General features: G+C 43.9%; 1 protein-coding gene across 1 annotated transcript in view; it reads right to left on the reverse strand.

Annotated features, from left to right (window-relative positions):
• Nucleotides 1–21817, reverse strand: part of TAX1BP1 (Tax1 binding protein 1) — a 121420-nt gene that overhangs the window by 52720 nt on the left and 46883 nt on the right. The window contains exon 5 of the mRNA XM_066585793.1: nt 21225–21383. Coding sequence (XP_066441890.1) covers nt 21225–21383 — 159 coding nt within the window. The remainder of the gene's footprint in view (nt 1–21224; nt 21384–21817) is intronic.

Here is a 21817-nt window from a genome sequence, read left to right on the forward strand (position 1 = left end):
TATCAATAAGAAAGCTGTGCAGAAACTTCTAAGCTGTAGTAAATATTTACGGCATCTACTTTGGGGCACGGGGATTGTTCCGATACGAAATCAGGACTGCTGAGGTAGTTTCTGAAGCCCTAAGACCGAAGTTCATTTGTCAGTGTGTTCCATACACAACAAGCCGGCCATGGTTACCGGTAAGAAACACTGAGTCATCTCCACAGCTTTTGCCCCTGTTAAACACATCAAGAGATGCATTTATACTTCACTGAGAAAGACAAAATCAGAGAGCAAACATTTTAAAAATTAACCAAAGAGCCCTTTCTGTGGTGCTCGTCTATATAATAAAGCACTTCTCCTCGGTTTACAACTAGGCTACGTGTGTTTTATCGCCTTCACAAACCCCGAGCGAAGAGGTTTACTGATGACTTCCATGCAAACTGACTGGGAACCAGAATGAACTCTGCAATCAGTAACCCGTCCACCACGGGACCGCAGGAGGACTTCTAAGAGATATATATATATATATATATATATATATATATATATAACTACGGTGAAGAGTAAAACCTGCGCCGGAGTGACGAACATACTCAAGAGACCTCAACCTGAAGGCTACAACAGCTACAATCCGGCAGAGATTTTGGCTACAATTTAACACCATTTTGGCGTACATTATGTTTGCCCCATCCCCCGTGATAAGTCATTTCTGCTGTTTAAAAGTGGCTACATTAAAAGTTGCAAATTTCACCACAAATATGGCAAAACCTGCTCCATATATACCGCTAAACTGGAGTAAACAGATTGATCAATCTCCCTATATGCCTGGGCTATAAATATTTAGATGCTAACATTTTCTGTCCCCTCGGACCGCCCATTTATTCCTTCCCAATAAGATCTAATGATGTAACAGATCAGCAGAATACGCTACAATGTGATAAATACAAAAGGAGGGGCACAGTTAGGGTTTTATACCGGCATCAGTCCACATCTAGTGCACGGAGGCCTCTTAACCGTCTCCAAAAGTAGATGTCAGAAAGCACCTTAAACCCCTCTTCGTAGGCTTTGCCATCTATGCATCTACCTACCTGCCTACCTACCTCTCACACACAGTGGTGTTCAAGAAAATAAGAGCGTTCAGGATACTCATGCTAATTTTCCTGCCTCAAAAATGAATCCATTGGGTACAAACGAAAATCTCTCCATAAGCATAGTAGTGTTAGGCATCGCCTCAATTAGGACGTAATAATGCAGCCGAGTTATTATCCAGGTGGACACCCATGACTGAGTAACCCATTGTGAGGGTCCGTATTACTTGTTCCTTTCCTCTCCTCTCTTCCATAGTATTGTCCCGTTAAGCCTTGCCCATGCTAGGCTTAACGGGACATGTGGACTTACTTCATTGTCTATACTAAAGGCTATAAATGGTGTATTGTACACCCTATGCTCTGGGTAAATTTTGCAATATGTAATTTACATGTTTAAAAAAAATCTAATAAAATATTTCTGAAAAGTTAAACATAAAATAATAAAACTTCTTTCCGCACACGGACTGGAGATGCTATACATTCAATGCCAAATCGCAACGATGATGATATGTATCCGCTTTGTGTTCATCCTTTACAGAAAGTAAAGAACAAGGAAGTCTTGACTGTTCAAAAAAAATAAAATCAAATACCAAAACGCAGGATTTAAAAAAAAAATAAAAACCCAGGAATGTAATGTATAAAACGGAAAAATATTTAGGATTTGCATTTTCTTTGAATGACTGAATATTTAGAGGCATAACCATTGTTTCTGACTCCGCGTTGCATGGAGTCCACCAACTCCTGGCCCGTATTCCACTCCAGGAACACTGTACAACATTCCACAGTTCAGCATTTTTTTTGGTTTTCCCTAATAAAACGCATTTCTGTCACCCCACACGTTCTCTATGGAGCGGAGGTCAGAGCATCGGCCTTGAGACTCCATTACTCCGTTAATATATTCAAACTGATCCATGATCCCTTGTATGTGATAAATAGGCCCAACACCGTATATGAGAAACATGGCCATATGGTGATTATGGCGCCACCAGGCGTTATAGTCCTCAGTGTACTGCTTCTTCAGTCCAGTGCTAAGGGATAGTCCGATATACCGACTGCAGGCGCCAGGGCCAAAAAGAATCACTTTACTTTCCTCGTTCCACAAAATGTTGCTTTGTTCCTCTTTGGGACAGTCAATGTGTTCCTTTGCATATTTTATCCCACATCGAATGTCTTTTTTTTAAAGGGACTTTGCGGGGAGTTCTTGCTGGTAACGTGGATTTACTTCATAGTCTTCTGGTTGTAGCAGTGCTCACTGGGAAGGTCAGATCTCTCGAGAGGGGATCATTGGATGAGTCTTTGCCATTTTGGCTATTCTTTGATCCATTCGAACAGTAGTTCCCGGGTTCCTTCTGTGTCTTTCAGGTTTAGTTACCACTTCAAGGCATTGGAGATCATTTTAGCGGAGCCGCCTATATAATTTGCTGCACTTCTCTCTAGGTTTTCCCTCTTCAATCATCTTTTTACTCAAAGTATGTCCTTCATCAAAACAATGTCTGAAACAACCTACTTTCCCCAATATTTCAGAAGAGACTGTACTATAACCGACTTGCGACATTTGCCACCTCCCATCTTAAGGAAGGGCAAAAATGAACACCTGTTCTTCCACAGAATTAAGGACTTCCACAATTTAACTCCTAATTGCCATTTAGAAAACTCCCCCGTCATTAACGATTCAATTCCTCAGAATGAGCGGCATGAACGTCCTAATTGTCGCCTCTGTTTTTTTCTATTACTCTTCTACATAGTAACATAGTAGGTTAGGCTGAAAGAAGACACTTATGAGTATGTAGAAATATCACTTCTACCGAAAGCAGCGATTTATCAGGTTAATGGAAAAGCAAAAAAACTCGCAATTCTTGCTTTAAAGTCCTATGTGGCCTTTCACATGTGCAGAATATTTCTGCAAGACGCACCTAAATCTGTACGTGTAAATATGGGTTATGAAGCAGAAATCTGATAAAGCAGATTAGGCTGTTTTTTGCAGAAATATTCTGCACGTGTGAAAAGGGCCCTATAGGAAAAAAAGTTACAAGAGCCACACTTAGGCCTCCTGCACACGGGCGGAAATTCCGCGGCGGGATTCCCCGCAGAATTTCCGCCCGTACACGCCTGCATAGGATTGCATTACAATACGCAATCCTACATAGACTGCCGCGTAAAAATCGCGCGCAGAAAAAAAATCGCGGCCTGCTCCATTTCTGTGCAGGTCTCGGAGAGCCTCGCACAGAAATGTCACTCCACGGCCGCCAGCTCCGGTATGCGTAAGTGCCGGCTGCCCAGCAGTTGGCACATGAAAGATTCAGAGCCGCGGGAGCGGGTGAGTGCCGCGCTGCTCTCAGCAGGGACTTGGGTTGGGTCGCGCTGCGGGAATTCTAGCGGATGGATCCGACCCGGCCGTCAGCAGGCGGCCTTAGACTTCCTAAAATGCCGCAAAAATGGCAAACTGAAAAATGCTAGAATTTTGAATAATTCACCATAAAGTATCATCTGCTTTTTTATTTTGCGGAAAAAATAAAAAACTAAAAACAATTCTCAGCAAAAACTAAAAAAAAAAAAAATCTGCAACACTGTATGTGAATTCAACGTAGTCTTTCTGCAAAAATGGGATTTGCCTGGATGTGCCGGACAATAAAGATGTGTGTGAATGTGAGCTGCGATATAACGATGCACAGCTGTTGGGATGTCCAAACATTTCAGTTCAGTTTGAATATTCTAATTTATTGCATGACGAATTGTATCAAAGTGAATAAAAAGTCAAACGCAGAAGGTTCTACGACGGAGATGTGGCACTTTACACATTGCTCGTGCTGAATGATTTTTGGCAATATTCACAATCCCAAAGGGAGAACCAAAAGAACAACACAATTGTATTCTGTCCAAGACCATGTCAAACAACATTATATCTATATGTCAATTTCAGACAGACAGGCACCAAATGATCCATATACCCCCCCAAAGCCACAAACCTAAGCGCAGTTACCCAGGATTTTATAGACCAGGGCTAATCGGGGAATGAAATTGTGTCTTGTGCAATGTAATTCTAGAAAATAAATTTAACATATGCATGATGTGTGTGGTAGCCGTAACATATACTAGTCCGTATACAGGTCAATAACCCCCATCATGGAGTGATGTAGATAGCAACCTCTATCATCTCCTAACATACAGATCTGCTACATTAACATGTATTCCAAGTGTAGGCTGGAACATTGAATGGAAACAAAGGGATCCGACTCCCGGAAAACTCTAGTGTGACTACAACGGATATCAAGAAGAGGAGATATGTGGGGCCGCCTAGTTGGATCAACACAAAGTTGGATCATCTACCCGGACAAAATTGTTGCTCTTTAGGTGAAAAAGGTAAAAAACTGAGTAACTTTGGAGGGCTTTTTGTCAGTAGAACCATTTGAAAATAAAAAAAAAAAAAAGTTAAAATTCAGTTAAAAACAAAAAAAAACAAAAAAAAAGAAACACATCAGCACCCACCGACATGAGAAATGGTAAAAAAAAATAATGTATGGGTCAAGATAAGTAGGTGTACTCCAGTTCATCCGAGTATCCCGACAGCTCCAAAATTATAGCAACACACACATTTTAGTGAAATTTGATCAAAACATTCTTTACTCAATGAGAATCAATACCACCTCGTATCATGTGATCACTCCTTAACCCGACTGCCGCCATCCACATAGTGGCAAGAGAGATGGGACGACTAGTCTGGCTATCTCGCTCTGCACACCGTGCCCCCCCCCCCCCCCCCCGACAGCCACGTTTTGCTTCAGCCGTGTAATCAATATTACCCACGCCCCCCTATACCGTGTCAGCAGGTGTTCATCTGCGCACCCATTACAGAACAGGATCCATTAAGTCCTGCCAAATTTGATTTATTGACGAAAGTCAGAAAACTACCAGCAAAGGCGTGGATTGAGAAATTGGTACGGAAACTAGAAAACGGGAAAATTGTTGGACGTGCGAAGTGGGGGCAAAACTGAAAATGCCACAAGAAATGGTCCAGAACGTTAACTACAGATTGTTTGCTACTCTTTATGCAGATGGGGAGATCCAAAAAGGAGGCGCTGAAGAGCGCGCCTGCACGCATACCGAGTGACTGCAGAGCGAGAATCCAAAAAAGGTCCCGATAAGACCAACGCCTTGTGCGCTGCCGTTGGTTTGAAGTATTTCTCGTCGGCGATCCAAATATTCTTGAGGTCACGTGGTTTACAAATTAGGCATGGTTTCACTTATCCAGCTATGTAAACTCTCAAAATACACAGATGTCAGAAGTTAAATCCTCATGAAATCCACGAGACCCCGCTTCACCCTGAAAAAATTTGGCATCTGCTGCGCGATATCATGGCGTCACATAATTGACCCCATCTTTTTTTTTACATTACTGTGACCAGTGTGCTGCGAGCGGAGATTTCCCAAATGTTCGTAAATCAACTGGATGATGAGAAAGTCACACCGGCTACATTCAACAGGATGCGACGACCTGCCACGCTTCCAGAGTGACCATCAAATAATGTCTAAGTGACTTTGGCCACCACGGTCACCTGATGTGAACCCACTAGACTTCGGCTTGTAAGGCCTCCTGAAGACCAGAGTTTACGGTAATAAGCCAAAAACTATCCAGGAATTGAAAAGAACTGCCGGCGTGTTATGAGGGGTTCCCGATTCGCATTGAGATTTTTACAGGCCTGCAGTAAGTAGGGCAGCCTGTACAGCATATGCGTCAAACAAAGCTTGAGGGTCGCACATGGTCCATCCCGTCATTTTATGTGGCCCACAACGAGGTCTGGACACAAAGATCACGTCTGGTTTCACAGGAGGACGCAGCCAGCGCTTGGCAGAGGGGGCGGCGCCAGCACAGAGTGGGTGCCATCTTGGATTCTGAGCTCTGGCACCGTTGCATCGCTCTGTTCAGCAGCTCACAGGTGGTGGCACAGGTCTGACAGCCCTACCCGGGCACCCTAGCCATCCTCCAAGGTAGGAAGCTCACTGTAAACCCCATCATAGTGCATAGAGCTCCATAGCTATGCTACTAAATAGTTACATTTAGGGCTCATTCACACAAGCGTATGCAGTTTCAGTTTGTGAAATATGCAGATTTTTTTTTTTTTTAAACACACCAAAATTGGACGTATTTACTGCGTATTTGGACCTATTTTTTGTGCGCATAGTCACATAAATTTCTCCTCGTTCATGTGTAAATACATATGCATCATGAGTAATCACCGAGTATTTTGACGATCCCTTTGCCATTAATTTCAGTCATAATGCATGTTGCGTTTTTTTCCATACATGAAAATTACACATGTGAAAAACTGCGTGTCTGAATACCCCGATGCAAATCAATGGCATTTAAGCTGCCGCTATTATGTGCCCAATACGGAGCACAGATACACCCATGTGAATGAGCCCCTATAAACAGCCCTTTGAAGGCAACCAGAATGCTGATGTGGCCTTCAGTGACCCCCCTGCTGTACAGTAATGGGGTTTTCACCTCTATGTAAATCATGTTTGATGGAGAATGATGTAACCTTTAATTAAGCTTGTGTTTTAATTCCTCACTCCTGTCAAGGTCTCTGCTTGTCAGTGAATAGAAACATTTTTTTTTCAGTGACTGAAAATCTGTACAGCCATCCTTCTCAAACTTGAGGGGCCCAGTGAAAACCGTATATTCCAAACCCTGGCCAAAAGTTCCATTTTCTTGTAGATTCCACACGGACGACTTCCATTGAAGTCAATGGAAGCCATCCAACCCGCGGCCCGTCCGCATTTGGCAATGCGGATAGGTTGCTGGTACCGACGTCATCGCCTAGCGATAGTGTGGGGAAAAAAATCTTTAAAAAAAACAATCTGTGCTGCGCATGTCCGACCGCAGCTCGCCGTAGTACAGATAAAGACAAGCTACAGATACGCGCGGACGCCGGTCAGAACCTGTCTATGCGAGACCGGCCTAATGTCTTCAAATACATCCAAAGGGTTGATATTTATTATACATATTTCACGACTAGAATGATAAGAAAACCAATGTATAACATTAAATGAACATCCAAGAGTTTACAGCGTGCAAGAATGCCTATAAGTAAACCCGCCCCACGTAGCAGGCACACCGCTCTTAGGCTGCTGGGCTCCCAGACTGCATTAAAAATTATTATTCCCTGTAACTTGATAAAATTTGCTGAACTTGACCCATTTGACTGTTTACTTTTGTCTTTTTTTCCTTAACAGGAGGGTTTGCAAACCAATTCTTCCCAAGGAACCACCACTAGAGGGCAACAGAACCTTACAGAAGGGCCAAGTCAGGCACACCTCCCCCTCCTAATAAAATATGATCTCTACTTCCAAGCGCAGCTTACTGCAAATCCCAGGATCTAAATAGCACTAGGAGGATTTCATCCACACAATTCATTTCATAAAGAGTGTCCAGGAGAGAAAGTCTGCAGCATCGAACAAAAAAACAAGCCCTGATTAAAGTGGGCAGCACAGCAGCACTGCTAAAGGGGGGCAAAACACCTAAATTAGCAGATCTGCTTGGTCTGTTACCATCCCACCCGTCTGCATAGGTTGGCAGATTCAAATATGGACTCTGATCTGTAATTAAGGGGTAAATGAATGCGGCTTGCATCGATGGAAAATGCTCCGTGCAGTAAAGCACGCTGCCGCTTTGCAGGACATACTGGGAACGCGCTGGAGGCTACGTATACCATACACTCCTGTGTACATCTATTCATTGTTGGCAGGATTTGCCCATTTACTGCCACCTTTTAGGCCAATAAAGCTTGAAGCAAAATCCCAGCATTTAACAAATTGTACAAAAGGTAAATTTGCACAAATGGAAAGGACGAGCCGTTCTAAGCACCGGCCTGAACAGCCCTGACGTCAGCCCCGCCATCAACTAGATTTACGAGAGTCCAGAGCTGACGATTACTTTGTTTATTGCACCAATGCTGTTGTAAATCATAGGTAGATGAATACGGTCCGGTGCCTTGCCAAGTGTAGATAGGTGAACCAGCGGCGGCAGCCAATGCGGAGATTGCACAATTCTGCCTCAGATGGCCAGGTTTCCTGCAGTCTTGTAGTATCTACCTGTAATTAGCGGCGCTGTATCCTGTGGGCGGTACGCCCTACAGTAGCACTGTTGTGCCATTACCTTATCATCCCGCTACTGTTTTGTGCGCACAACAATATTGTGTAACTTTACAGCTGGAGGGATATAAAATTTACACTTACTCATAAAAGTCAAAAGTCAAAACTTTATTTATGACACCAGTGCATATTATTATTACTCACATAGCTCCAACGGTGGAATAAAATACCAAAGAAGTCCAACGATAAAAACGGGTGGTCAATGCTAGATAGTAGACGGGGCTGAAGCTGCATGGGAATTTGATTAGGGGGAAGAAGAAAAAGAAAATCGTAGTTCAGCTCAGTGCGAACACGCCCAAGCATGGAATAGTGCCGCAGGCTGCGTTATATGTTCAGTTACAGAATGGAAACCGAACAGAATGGAAGCAAACAGAGCTTTTTGGATTTTTAAGGACCTAATTGAAATTAATGAAGGGGGGGGGGGGGGGATTGGATCTATTTGTTTCCATTTTAATTCTGTTCCTCCGCTTCAAAATTAGCACTCAGTAGCGCAATTATGGCTGAAGCCCTAAAACATTTGAATTGAGTCTTGAGAAGATCGTTCGAACGAGTGAAAACGACCGCTAACCTGTTCAGTGTAGACACAGCCACCAGTCGAGCGACGAACCATAAAGCGTTCACTGTTCGTTCATCTAATGCAGGCATAAAGATCCCCGTTGGCTCGTTCACTAATCGTTCGGTTTAAATACCTTTTCAGTCACTTATACAGCGAACGGCTGTATAATTCTCGTAAGAAAGAGCAAACGACTTTAATGGAAGCGGTCCACGTGGAATCCATGCAAAAATGGAGCATGCTGCAATTCTTCCTCTATTGCGGAAACCACAATTGGTTTCTGCAAGTGTGGAGGAAGAATTAATTTCCCATAGCATGCTGCATGTGATTTACGAACTTCAGCAGCTCGCTGAGGAGACATGTTCGCTCGTAGCTTCCACATATCAGCTGCATGTCTTTTACAAACTTCAACTGGTGGCTGAGGTGAAATCATGGCTTGTCACTGTGCAATGTAAGCTGCATTAGCTTCACGGCGGCATTGAACCTTCTGTGGTGACATGTTTGCACATCAGCAACGATTTGTTTCAACACTGGACAATGGTTGACGATTACATGAAGGCTGGACTGGTGTTGGCGGCATTAGCACGTGAGATAACATGATATCACATTCAGCAGATGTGAGGATAGCGGTGTAGGACTATGCTTCAATGTTGTTGCTCAATATGCACTGCCAGCTATGTATGTGGACATTTGTGAGGTGTCATTTATTGGAGTCTCCACACAGGTGTGCAGCTGTCTGACAACCAGCTACAAACTGCCAGACTGAGTACTGAGGAATCCATAGCAAATGAGGCCACGGGGGCTTATGGGGGGGGGGGGGGGGGATGTAGTCTGCCTGTAATCCCTTATTCAGTTCAGAGACCATGTACCTGAGCACGACTGTGCCATCATTACAGGTCCTGTCAGCACACGAGCGATGTATGTGTAAATTTGTGAGGCGTCATTTACTAGAGTCTCCACACTGGCGTCCAGATGTCTCACAAGCAGGTACAAACTTCCAGGCCGAGTACTGCTGTATCCATAGCAACTCCTGCTGCAGGGGTGTGTGGGGGATGTAGTCTGCCCATAATTCCTCATTCAGTGCAGAAGAAGGATAAAGGACCTGTGATGTCACCGTCATGTGATCAGGGGCAGAGCTAAGAGACGGTAACTGATATAACAAGGTGCCGTCAGGCTCTGCATGTAACACACACGGACAAGTGGTCGTTAGCACTTTGATTAGGTGCAAAATGAAAAAAAAAAAACAGTACAGTGATGCAGAGAGGCTAGGAGATATACAAGTAAGGACATGTACACAAGACAATATGTATTAGTATTTTGTACAAGAATTTGTAAGCCAAAACTAGAAGTGGAACCTAGAGAGAGAGCAAAAAAGTGTAATAAAAAACCATTCTGGAACCACTCCTAGTCTTAGCTTACAAAGGATGAAAACCACTAACTAGAATAATGCTGTGAAAAGCTATAGGGGGGAGACCAAACCCAATTAAAATGGGTAGTCCCATCTCAGAAATCCCATTTCAATGAGATTCAAATGTCAAAACAATCCACTCACCCATGAAATCATTTTAAAGATGCCCCGTTCTCCGGGTATTCCAGTGTGCCCACTCTATAGGTTTACAGCTCTTTGCCAGGAAAACCGGCCACCTCTGACAACTAGCAGAGGAGGCTGCGCTTCTTACTCCTTCATTTCTCTTCATCCGCTGGCCGGGATGTCAGGAGTGCATGTTGACTACTTCCAACTGGGTCAGCACGCACATATCTATATTAAACCCCAGTTCGGCACTAACAACCAATCAGGTTGAATCAGGGAACCGAAACAACCAATGAGGTTGAATCACACAAGCCAAACAACCAATGACATTGCTGGAATTGTGAATCAGAACCAATGAGGTTGCTGGAATTGCTGCATAGTGCCGAACTGGGGTATAATATAGATATATGCGGCCAGCACTACCGCTGTTCTCTAATTATTTCACTAGAAGAGCTTTTGGGCAGTACCACGCTTGTTCGCCTGCCCAGTAACTGACCAAGACTAGTCACAAGAACGGTTCAGGGTACTTTCCCTACATATGATTATCATATTATTCATTATCAGAAGGTTATCTGAAAACATTATGGTAAATCCGCTCACCAAGCCAACCAGAACCCAACCGCGCACTGATGTACTGGAAAACCTGGTTTGGCTCACATCCATAATCACGATGCAAGGCCTGTTAAAAGATCGATTCATTTGCAGTTATGGTCCTTTAACCCCTTGAGTGGCAGGTTTCCTACCACCCTGTCGTGCCCACCAGGGCAGGTTTTTTAAAATGGTCTAATCATTGAATTTCAACTAGTTTTGCAGTTGCGTCTCAAGAGCCATAACTTTTTCATTTTTCCATTGACATGGCCATATAAGGGCTTGTTTTTTGCGGGACAAGTTGTGATTTTTTAAACAGGGGGGAGGGAAAAAAGAAATGGGGAAAAAAGAAAAAAGGGGCCATGTCATTAAGGGGTTAAATAATGTATTAACTTCCTTCTCTGGGTCATTACGACGCACATGGATACCACATGTGTGATTGCATTTTTGATTTTTTACAAAGTAAAGGGAGACAAGTGTTTTTTTAATTTTTTTAATAATTTTTTTACTTTTTTTTTTTTTAATTTTTTTAAAAATTTTTATTTTTTTTTGTCCCTTTAGGGGACTTCCACAGGGACCCATCAGGACCCCTGATCACATTCCAGGGGTCCGATGGTGACAGCCCTTTACATGCTGCAGTGACAGCCCTTTACATGCTGCAGTCACATAGACTGCAGCATGTAAAGGGTTAACAGCAGAGATCGGAGGTTTTCTCTGATCTCTGCTGTAAGAGCTAGTACCTAGCTGTCCTCTGACAGCTAACAACCAGCTCTCCCTGCCACAGAGACCATCGGCTTGCTTCTGACAAGCCGATGGTCTCTATGGCAACCTGTAAACAAAGCAGGAGATATTGCCGGCATATCGGCAATATCTTCTGCTGGTTTTTCAAAGCCCTTGCACTGCTCTGTGTGGGTCTGTGCAGGCAGAGCACACTGTCACAGCTTGTGGCATTGTGCTCTGCAGCTCCCATAGTGATACATAGCCCGGAAATCTTCCGGGCTATGTTGCTATGAGCAGTGGAGCTCGTCACGGAACTTTTCCGGGCGTGCCACTCAAGGGGTTAAGACGGGACAAGCTGTCGGCCAAACGATGCCCCGGGCAGCCCGTGCCAGTGATGTCACACAGGAGTATTGTTGGTTTTGCTCACAGTGCTGCTGGAATGGAGATGGAGCAGAGCGGGACGGGGAGCGTTCTTCCCCCGATCGCCTCCAATCACAGTAAGGCCTCATGTCCACTTGAAAAATACAATCCGCGCAGAATCTGCCGTGGATTTCCGCGGTGGATTTTCTTTAAATGGCATATTTTTTGAATACAGATATCCGCACACATTGCTATCATGCCGCGTTTTTTATCCCGCGCGTGAAAAACACAATTGTTTTAAAATGCCATCCGCGGGTGCAAAAATCAATTTAATGGACCCGCAGATGGCCAATGATTCCCTATGGGCAAAATCCGCTGCGGAACCCGCGGCAGAAATCCACAATTCCATTTAGCTAGTGGACATGAGGCCTAAAACCAGCCGACAGGTTGCCTTTAAGGCCTCATTTGCACACACTTTTCTGCATTTTTTTTTTTATTTCTTCTCCTTTGTACCGGCTTCTATGTTTTTTTAAACCAGCGTTCTGTTCTGTGACATTTTCTATATGCGCTTCTCCTGGTATCGTTGAATTTCTCTTGAAAAGCCTATGGCTAAACAGAAAATACTCCGTATCCAACTATGTATATAGGTCTTCTCATATTTCATTACAGACTTAACATGTGACTGCAGTGGTTTGGGGGAAGGTAGGACAATAAAAACTGAAAAACTCCACAAAATCATGAGTAAAATATGTTAGAAGTAGATACCCTGTAGACCCATCAGCAGAATACGCACTACTGAGTGGCTGTAGTCACAGGAGTCATGCCGACGACTACTATACGGGTCAGTTCATGCTGTACGCCATTATAAAATAGGTCATTTCTACTGCCGTTTTCTCACATGCCTGTACGGTAATACGTTGCGTAAAAATCACAGCAAGTTAGCGGAGCAGGAAACTTGGTATCCCTGCATATGGTCACGTTTTTGCCTGCACATGCACTGGCTTCATGGGTTCTTTTTTTTTCTAACTTTCTTCTCATACTTCCTAGCAACATGTGCCCCAACAGCTGGTTTACAATGTGGATAGCGCCCTCTAGGCTCCTTGTGTGTCACTCTGCACACAGAGACCTATCCATCAGCACCTGGAGGGAGCAAGCATACATGAACACAGTGGGGGGGAAAGTATGTGGTCAGATACCAATTGTACAAGTTCTCCAACCTAAAAAGATGAGAGGCCTGTAATTGACATCATAGGTAGACCTCAACTATGAGACAACATGAGAAAACACATCCAGAAAATCACATCGTCTGATTTTTAACGAATTTATTTGCAAATTATGGTGCAAAATAAATATTTGGTCACCTTCAAACAAGCAAGATTTCTGGGTCTCACAAACCTGTAACTTCTTCTTTAAGATGCTCCTCTTCCTCCACTCATTACCTGTAGTAATGGCACCTGTTATCAGTATATAAGACACCTGTCCACAACCTCAAGCAGTCACACTCCAAACTCCACTGTGGCGAAGACCAAAGAGCTGCCGAAGGACACCAGAAACAAAATTGTAACCCTGCACCAGACTGGGAAGACTGAACCTGCATTAGGCAAGCAGCTTGGTGTGAAGAAATCAACTGTGGGATCAATAATTAGAGAATGGAAGAGATACAAAACCACTGATAATCCCCCTCGATCCAGGGCTCCACGGAAGATCTCACCCTGTGGGGTCAAAATGATCACCAGAATGGTGAGCAAAAATCCCAGAACCACACGGGGGAACCTAGTGAATGACCTGCAGAGAGCTGGGACCAATGTAACAAAGGCTACCATCAGTAACACACTACGCCGCCAGGGACTCAGATCCTGCAGTGCCAGACGTGTCCCCCTGCTTAAGCCAGTACATGTCCAGGGCCGACTGAAGTTTGGTAGAGAGCATTTGGATGATCCAGAAGAGTATTGGGAGAATGTCCTATGGTCAGATGAAACCAAAGTAGAACTGTTTGGCAGAAACACAACTCGTTGTGTTTGGAGGAGAAAGAATGCTGAGTCACATCCAAAGAGCACCATACCTACTGTGAAGCATGGGGGTGGCAACATCATGCTTTGGGGCTGTTTCTCTGCAAAGGGACCAGGACGACTGATCCCTATACATGAAAGAATGGCCATGTATCGTGAGATTGTGAGTGCAAACCTCCTACCATCAGCAAGGGCACTGAAGATGAAACGTGGCTGGGTCTTTCAGCATGACAATGATCCCAAGCACACCGCCAGGGCAACAAAGGAGTGGCTTCGTAAGAAGCATTTTAAGTTCCTGGAGCGGCCTAGCCAGTCTCCAGATCTCAACCCTATAGAAAACCTTTGGAGGGAGTTGAAAGTCCGTGTTGCCCAGCAACAGCCCCAAAACATCACTGCTCTTGAGGAGATCTGCATGAAGGAATGGGCCAACATACCAGCAACAGTGTGTGCCAACCTTGTGAGGACTTACAGAAATCATTTGAACTCTGTCATTGCCAATAAAGGGTATATAACAAAGTATTGAGATGAACTTTTGTTATTGACCAAATACTTATTTTCCACCATAATTTGCAAATAAATTCGTTAAAAGTGAGACAATGTGATTTTCTGGATGTGTTTTCTCATGTTGTCTCTCATAGTTGAGGTCTACCTATGATGTCAATTACAGGCCTCTCATCTTTTTAAGTGGGAGAACTTGTACAATTGGTATCTGACTAAATACTTTTTCCCCCACTGTATATAGGAGCTTCACTCCTTGCCAGTCCATCCCTGCAAAGCTTCAAAAGTAAAATGTGCAAAACCCGCACCAAAGTACGCTAATGGTAACCACACACTTAAAGTGTCCATACCTTTAGACAGCCATTGCCAGAATGGTGGCCGTTGCTCACAAGCCCCTCCATACACATGGCCGCTGCTAGCAGACGCTTCATGAAGCGGGTTTCTCCTCCAACAAAAGAATCCGGCAGTTGAGATCCAACTGTCCCATCCCTGTCTCCCCTGAGTTGAAAGGCTGCCACATTAAATGACCAACTGGTCTTGCTGATCTGGATAAGTGTGTCGCCACCTTTACAGTTTTGGGGTCTACAGTCCCAATACAAATCTGTGTGTTGCCCTGTTTACAGACCACAAACAAGCCAACGACCCTAATGTCTACTTTGAAGTCCAAGCGCTGGCCACTTCTCTTGTCTGCTGCAGTTACTCTTATTGTACCTGAACATCTAAAAACACCAACCTCTGGCTGCTATAGGCCAATTCTAGATGTTCTAACTGAACTTTATTATATGTCAGAATATACTCCTTGTCAAATATAAAACAATCCCCCCCCCCCCCCATCCCCTCCAGAAGGAGTTGTTGGAATAGAATGAAACTTTCTCTGTATGGTTGTAAGGTTGATATAAGTGATCACAGTATCAGAGCAAAAGGATAACGTATTGCAGAAAACTGACCCCTTGAAGGGAGGCTCTAGTAAAGTGTTGGGCCTCTTAGCTTGGATACAAGATGTGATGCGGGCGGGCACATGGAGGCTCTAGCAGCCTGTTGGGCTGCCTGTAGCTTGGATACAAGATGTAATGCAGGCAGGAACATGGAGGCTCTAGTACCCTGTTGTACCTCCTCTAGCTTGGATACAAGATGGGAACAGGCAGGCATGGAGGCTCTAGTACCCTGTTGTACCGCCTCTAGCTTGGATACAAAATGTGATACAGGTGGGCATGGAGGCTCTAGTACCCTGTTGTACCACCTCTAGCACGGATACAAGATACACGAACACAGCCTTAAATCACTGCTCAGACTAAATCTGGATTCATCACTGAAGACAACCCGTTCTACAACAGCTTTGTTGTCCACAACATCACTGCAAAACAGAGGAGAAAGTGCTTCACAGGTATAGACTAAAAGAATATAGTTTATTAGAAACTCTTAAAAACATATACGGGCTGACTGACAGCACTAACATAAATTAACACAAAAAAGAGGAGAAGATATATTTAGGAGCAAGTTTGAATTATGCATCCAATGTCTCCAATGTAGATAATGGTCACAACAGCATGGTCAGTATAAGTGGATAACTTTAGTGCATATACAGAGTTCCTGCACCGAATGACTGGTGACAGTCGTATGTAGAGGTCGCAGAGAACTACGGCTCTGAATGACTGGTGAAGTCACAGAGAAATACGGCTCAACGCGTTTCTCCGCTCGCTTTAGAGCGGTTCATCAGGAGCCACAGATGTATATTTGACCAAAAAATCTTTAGTGGGATTAATAGCGTCAATCATTTAATTGACTAAGCTATCTTCCTCTTTTAGGATATATAATCAGTAGGATTAAATTGGCAAGAAAGTGGGTTGTCTGCGAAGATGTCGCCAACAGGTATATATATATACCAGACACCGTTAGACAAAAAGCCAGCAGGGTACGATGGTATAGTGGCTACGTTGGTAAAGAAGGAAGGAGGACTCGGATAAAGAACTTGTGCACTGACAGTAGTCACAAGTCAGATGCGTGTTTAGATATGTCAGCTATAAGGATCCTGTATTTAGCGCTGTATACCTATCCTCCTACAAGTGTTGCAATGTTAGCAGCACTAATGTAGAATTTCTAGTCATATGCACTGACATTAATAGAAAGTCAGGTGCATGCTCAGATAGGTCAGCTAAAGAGGATCCTGTATTTAAAGCTGCATACCTATCCTCCTAAAAGTGTTGCAATGTCAGCAACACTAATGTAGAAATGCTAGACTCCTATCAAAAGTTCAGACAACCAATCTAATATTCAAGCAGGCAGCCAAAAATAGGCTTCAACAAATTTTTCTGCTCAAACAATAGGTCCCCAAGATAAGGCTACCTAGTGTGCCAAACATAGAGTAAAATAACAAACAGATAAAGCCTGTGGCCCTGTGGCTCACCATCAGTGAACTTTTGATAGGAGTCTAGCATTTCTACATTAGTGTTGCTGACATTGCAACACTTTTAGGAGGATAGGTATGCAGCTTTAAATACAGGATCCTCTTTAGCTGACCTATCTGAACATGCACCTGACTTTTCATTAATGTCAGTGCATATGACTAGAAACTCTACATTAGTGCTGCTAACATTGCAACACTTGTAGGAGGATAGGTATACAGCGCTAAATACAGGATCCTTATAGCTGACATATCTAAACACGCATCTGACTTGTGACTACTGTCAGTGCACAAGTTCTTTATCCAAGTCCTCCTTCCTTCTTTACCAACGTAGCCACTATACCATCGTACCCTGCTGGCTTTTTGTCTAACGGTGTCTGGTATATATATATACCTGTTGGCGACATCTTCGCAGACAACCCACTTTCTTGCCAATTTAATCCTACTGATTATATATCCTAAAAGAGGAAGATAGCTTAGTCAATTAAATGATTGACGCTATTAATCCCACTAAAGATTTTTTGGTCAAATATACATCTGTGGCTCCTGATGAACCGCTCTAAAGCGAGCGGAGAAACGCGTTGAGCCGTATTTCTCTGTGACTTCACCAGTCATTCAGAGCTGTAGTTCTCTGCGACCTCTACATACGACTGTCATCAGTCATTCAGTGCAGGAACTCTGTATATGCACTAAAGTTATCCACTTATACTGACCATGCTATTGTGACCATTATCTACATTGGAGACATTGGATGCATAATTCAAACTTGCACCTAAATATATCTTCTCCTCTTTTTTGTGTTAATGTATGTTAGTACTGTTAGTCAGCCCGTATATGTTTTTAAGAGTTTCTAATAAACTATATTCTTTTAGTCTATACCTGTGAAGGGCTTTTAAGAAAAATTTACATATAGACTTCCCGTCTCTGTGATAAACAGAGGAGAAAGTGAATGCATGTCAAATGCAGTACACATAACGGACTCCGTGATACCAAATATCCTTCAGCCAAGTGGCTGGAAATGGTTCCATCAGACACAAGGGTCTTAAAAATGGCGCCACCTGTCTCTGGATGGTGGATAATGAAACATTTGAAGCAGTTTGTTCTTGTTGGAAAAAAAAATCCTGAGCCCGGTCTCCTTGTTTGTGTGCCCTCATGCATTCACTGGTCCATTGGGACCACCTCTTAACTGTCTAGTCAGAGCAGCCCAGGTGGGGAGCAATTAGTTGATATGGCCATCCAGCTTCTAACATTCTGAGAATGCACCCCCTCTCAAACTCTGTTAAATGGGCAAAACCTCTTCTCTGCGTCGTAGAGGAGTCTAGTGGTCAACAAGCTCCACACAAGCAGAATAGGAGGTCACTACACACAAGGAGCCTCCGATAGCCACCTTATAGGCCAAGGGGGGAACCACTTCTAGGGCCCCAGATGACAAGTCCGTTCATCTAATCACACCACAACTTTCATCATCTGTACATCTCCCCGAGATGGAACTGCATGCCGAGTTTTGCAGAAAGACGACAACTTTTATGAGGGTCGCGAGTTTTATTTATTTTTTTGACAGAGTGTAAATCATAATGACAGAACATCCTGCAGTGCTGCGAATTGTTCAGAATGTCTAGTATCAAATACATTCCTGTCGTAATGTGGTCTACAGACATTGTAGATCGTTCAGTTAGGCATGACTTGTCATTGTCCAATGTAAACTTAATGCCATGTTATACACCCTGTAATTGTTCTGCAACTACAACTCCCAGCATAGTCGCCATCCTGCGCCAGTAGTATCACAGCAACCTGAGAAGCACAGGCTGCAGAGCAGCAGTATAATGCTTGAAAGCCTTCCTGTTAGCAGCCTTCCCACGGGAGGACATCTGGAAATGGTTGGGATCCAAGCCTGGTACCAAAATCCTGAAGCTTTCTAATAGTTTTACAACATAAAAGCCAAAGTGGCTGGAGGTTAATAGAATTAACCTGCACTCTGTAAACACACCACTCATGCACCTTATACTATATGGCTTGTCATCATCTCATTCAGCTCCAGCCAGAGCTTCAAAGAAAGGCAGCACACCCTCCGAGAAGGTCCATGAACGCGTCTAGCCGAGGGACAAGGATCAACCAGTTCCAAGGCGAAGTATCAAGCTGGTGTATCAATGTATTTATCATCTAGGGGAAGTAAGAATGCAGAACACTTCTCTATATACATGAGATAGAGTATAGCATCTAAGTATCACTATGGTGGCACATAAACCAAATCTCACTGACCTCAATGACTATTTCCCTAACAAATGCACTCATTTGTTTGAGGCAAGTGTTAGCACACAGTAAGGCCGCCTGCAGACGAGCGTGTTGGATCCGGCAGCGAGAATTCTCGCCGTGGGACACGACCTGAGCGCCTGCAGAGACGAGCGCATACTCACCCGCGCTCGGCGGCCCCGGCTCTTTCATGTGCCGACTGGCGGGCAGCCGGTGCATGCGCAGACCGGAGCCGGCGGCCGGGTGAGTGACGTTTCTGTGTGAGGCTCTGCGAGCCCCGCACAAAAATGGGACATGCCGCGGTTTGTTTGCCGCGCGACATTTCGCGCTGCCAAACCGCGGCCGTCTGCATAGGAGTGCGTATTGTAATGCACTCCTATGCAGGCTTTCAGTGGCGGAAATCCCACCGCAGGATTTCCGCCCGTGTGCAGGCGGCCTAAAGGATCACCAACCCCCCACCACCACCGAAAGAAAAACAAAAACTTTTACTGAGATCATTGACATACCACATAATAGCTATATACCTAGGGGATAAAATATAAAATATTCTTTAAGAGGCCCATCATTTTACGGATTTCATGCCTTATCCCATAACGAAAATCCCTAGCAGTCTCTCCACAGCTTAAAGGGTCTTTAACTTAGGTAGATGATTGGGTGGGTAATGAATGTTCGTTCCCGATCTTCGGCCCGTGTTAAGGTGTCAGCGAATCGCTTGGTTGCTGGGTAAATACATCTTTTATACAGCACCAACAAGAATGATCTGCTGGCAGCACATCTCCCTGTGTAAACCGCTGCCAACAATGGAACTGTATGCGCCCCAACAATTATTCAATACATATTGTACTCCCGACTACTCCATGTAAATGGAACCGAATGAGCGGCGATCGATTTGCAAAAATATCAAATCGGTACTGCTTCCTGCAGAGAATCTGCCAATGTACAAACAGCCTAGAAATGTGATGTATCGGAGAAGGTTGTCTAAGATATACAATGTGCTTGTTACGCCTTTCACTAAGACTGTAGAAGTGATTACACCATTGAGCATATTGCATCTTGGCTGAGAGGTCCTTGATTGCAGATTTTTGGGATTACTATAGATGGTGTAATGTTTGATGTCCGTAGAGGTTTCATTATATAGAAACTTCTATGTTTAGAACAGGGCTTTCACAAACTTACATCTATGGGTCCAAAAGTGCCCCGTGCCCATGTCCAACGTGACATTTGATTGGCACTGTACAGTAGACGTGATAAAGGGTTAGTATCGGGCTCTGAGGGCCACAGGAGCCATTGTGGGCAAATTAAAACACAAATCGAAACAGTGCAGGAAATGGCGGGGTCGCAGGTGTAAAAGGTGAACAGTCAGTTCTGGGTCCTCTAATAAAAAGGGTCTTGCCTTGTGAGAATTAGCTATTTAAAGGGGTAGTCCAGGATTAGAAAAATATATCTGCCTTCCTCGAGAAACAGTGCCACACCTCTTCACAAGTTGTGTCCCATATTGCAGTTTAGCCCCACTCTGTTAATTAGATCTGAGGTGCAATACCAGACACAACCTGTGGAAAGAGGTGGCAGTGATTCAGCAGGAAAGCAGCCATGTTTACTCATTCTTAACATTGCCTTTAAAAGAGGACTTTTAAGATGCACATAGTAGCTTCCACACACGCTGAATGCTGCCACCAATTCCCACTCATGGAGCCATTAAAAACTAGGAGTTGTATTCCATTTACTGTGGCCTAGTGGCGCCACGCGGTCAAAGCTGCGACTCCCTTCAGTGCAACACTGCTCGGCCGTGACATGACGCCACTAGGCCAGTCAGGCTGGGAGCCACATGACCCCTCTCAGATGGGCAGCAACAGGTATAAGAATACAGCGCTCCCGAGTGACATGGCGCTGCTTTACTACTTAGATGCTCTTTATAATTTCAGGCACCAGTAAAGTCCAAAAACTTTCTTCATGAGGTGGCAAAATCCATTAGAGAAGATGACTGACGCGTTTCTGGTGAACATGTCTTTATTTATAGCACTCGTGTTATGATTGGGGGCAGGTACCTTCTAACGGAGTAGGATATAATTGAACATCTGTAATTCACACTTACGTCTCGCTCTGCCACCAGTTGGTCGGATCGCTCTCTTTCATGTGACAGGGCACTTTCCAGTTGTTCCCTCTCTTGCCGCAGCTGCGTTGTTTCCTTTTCCAGTACGGCGGTAATCTTCAGCAACTCCTCTTTTTCTTTCATCGTCTTCTCTATTTTTAGCTGAAATTAAGAGCAATGATTAACCCTTTAATGACCAAGCCGGTTTAAGGCTTTATGGTGCGTTACATTTTGACAACATTTCAGCAGCCAAGCCTTTTTTTTTTGTCACTGATGTGACCGAATTTAGCCGGGATTTATGCAACAGAAAGGGTAGTTTTTGACATGGTTTTTGGATACATTATATGGACACACACACACACTGCATAGTATATATTATACATACACACATTCACAATACATTTGGAAAGTCTTCAGACCCTTCAGTTTTTTACATTTCGTCATGTTGTGGCCTTGTGCAAATGAGAAAAATCAAGTTTCCCCCCCCCCCCCCATCATTCTGCACTCAATACTCCATAAATGGCAAAAATTACAGTAAGTTAGAAACATTTGTAAAGCTTTTAAAAATGAAAAGACTAAAGGTCCTTTTATACGCA

Source organism: Eleutherodactylus coqui, chromosome 12 (genome assembly GCF_035609145.1).
Source record: "Eleutherodactylus coqui strain aEleCoq1 chromosome 12, aEleCoq1.hap1, whole genome shotgun sequence".
Classification (NCBI taxonomy): domain Eukaryota; kingdom Metazoa; phylum Chordata; class Amphibia; order Anura; family Eleutherodactylidae; genus Eleutherodactylus; species Eleutherodactylus coqui.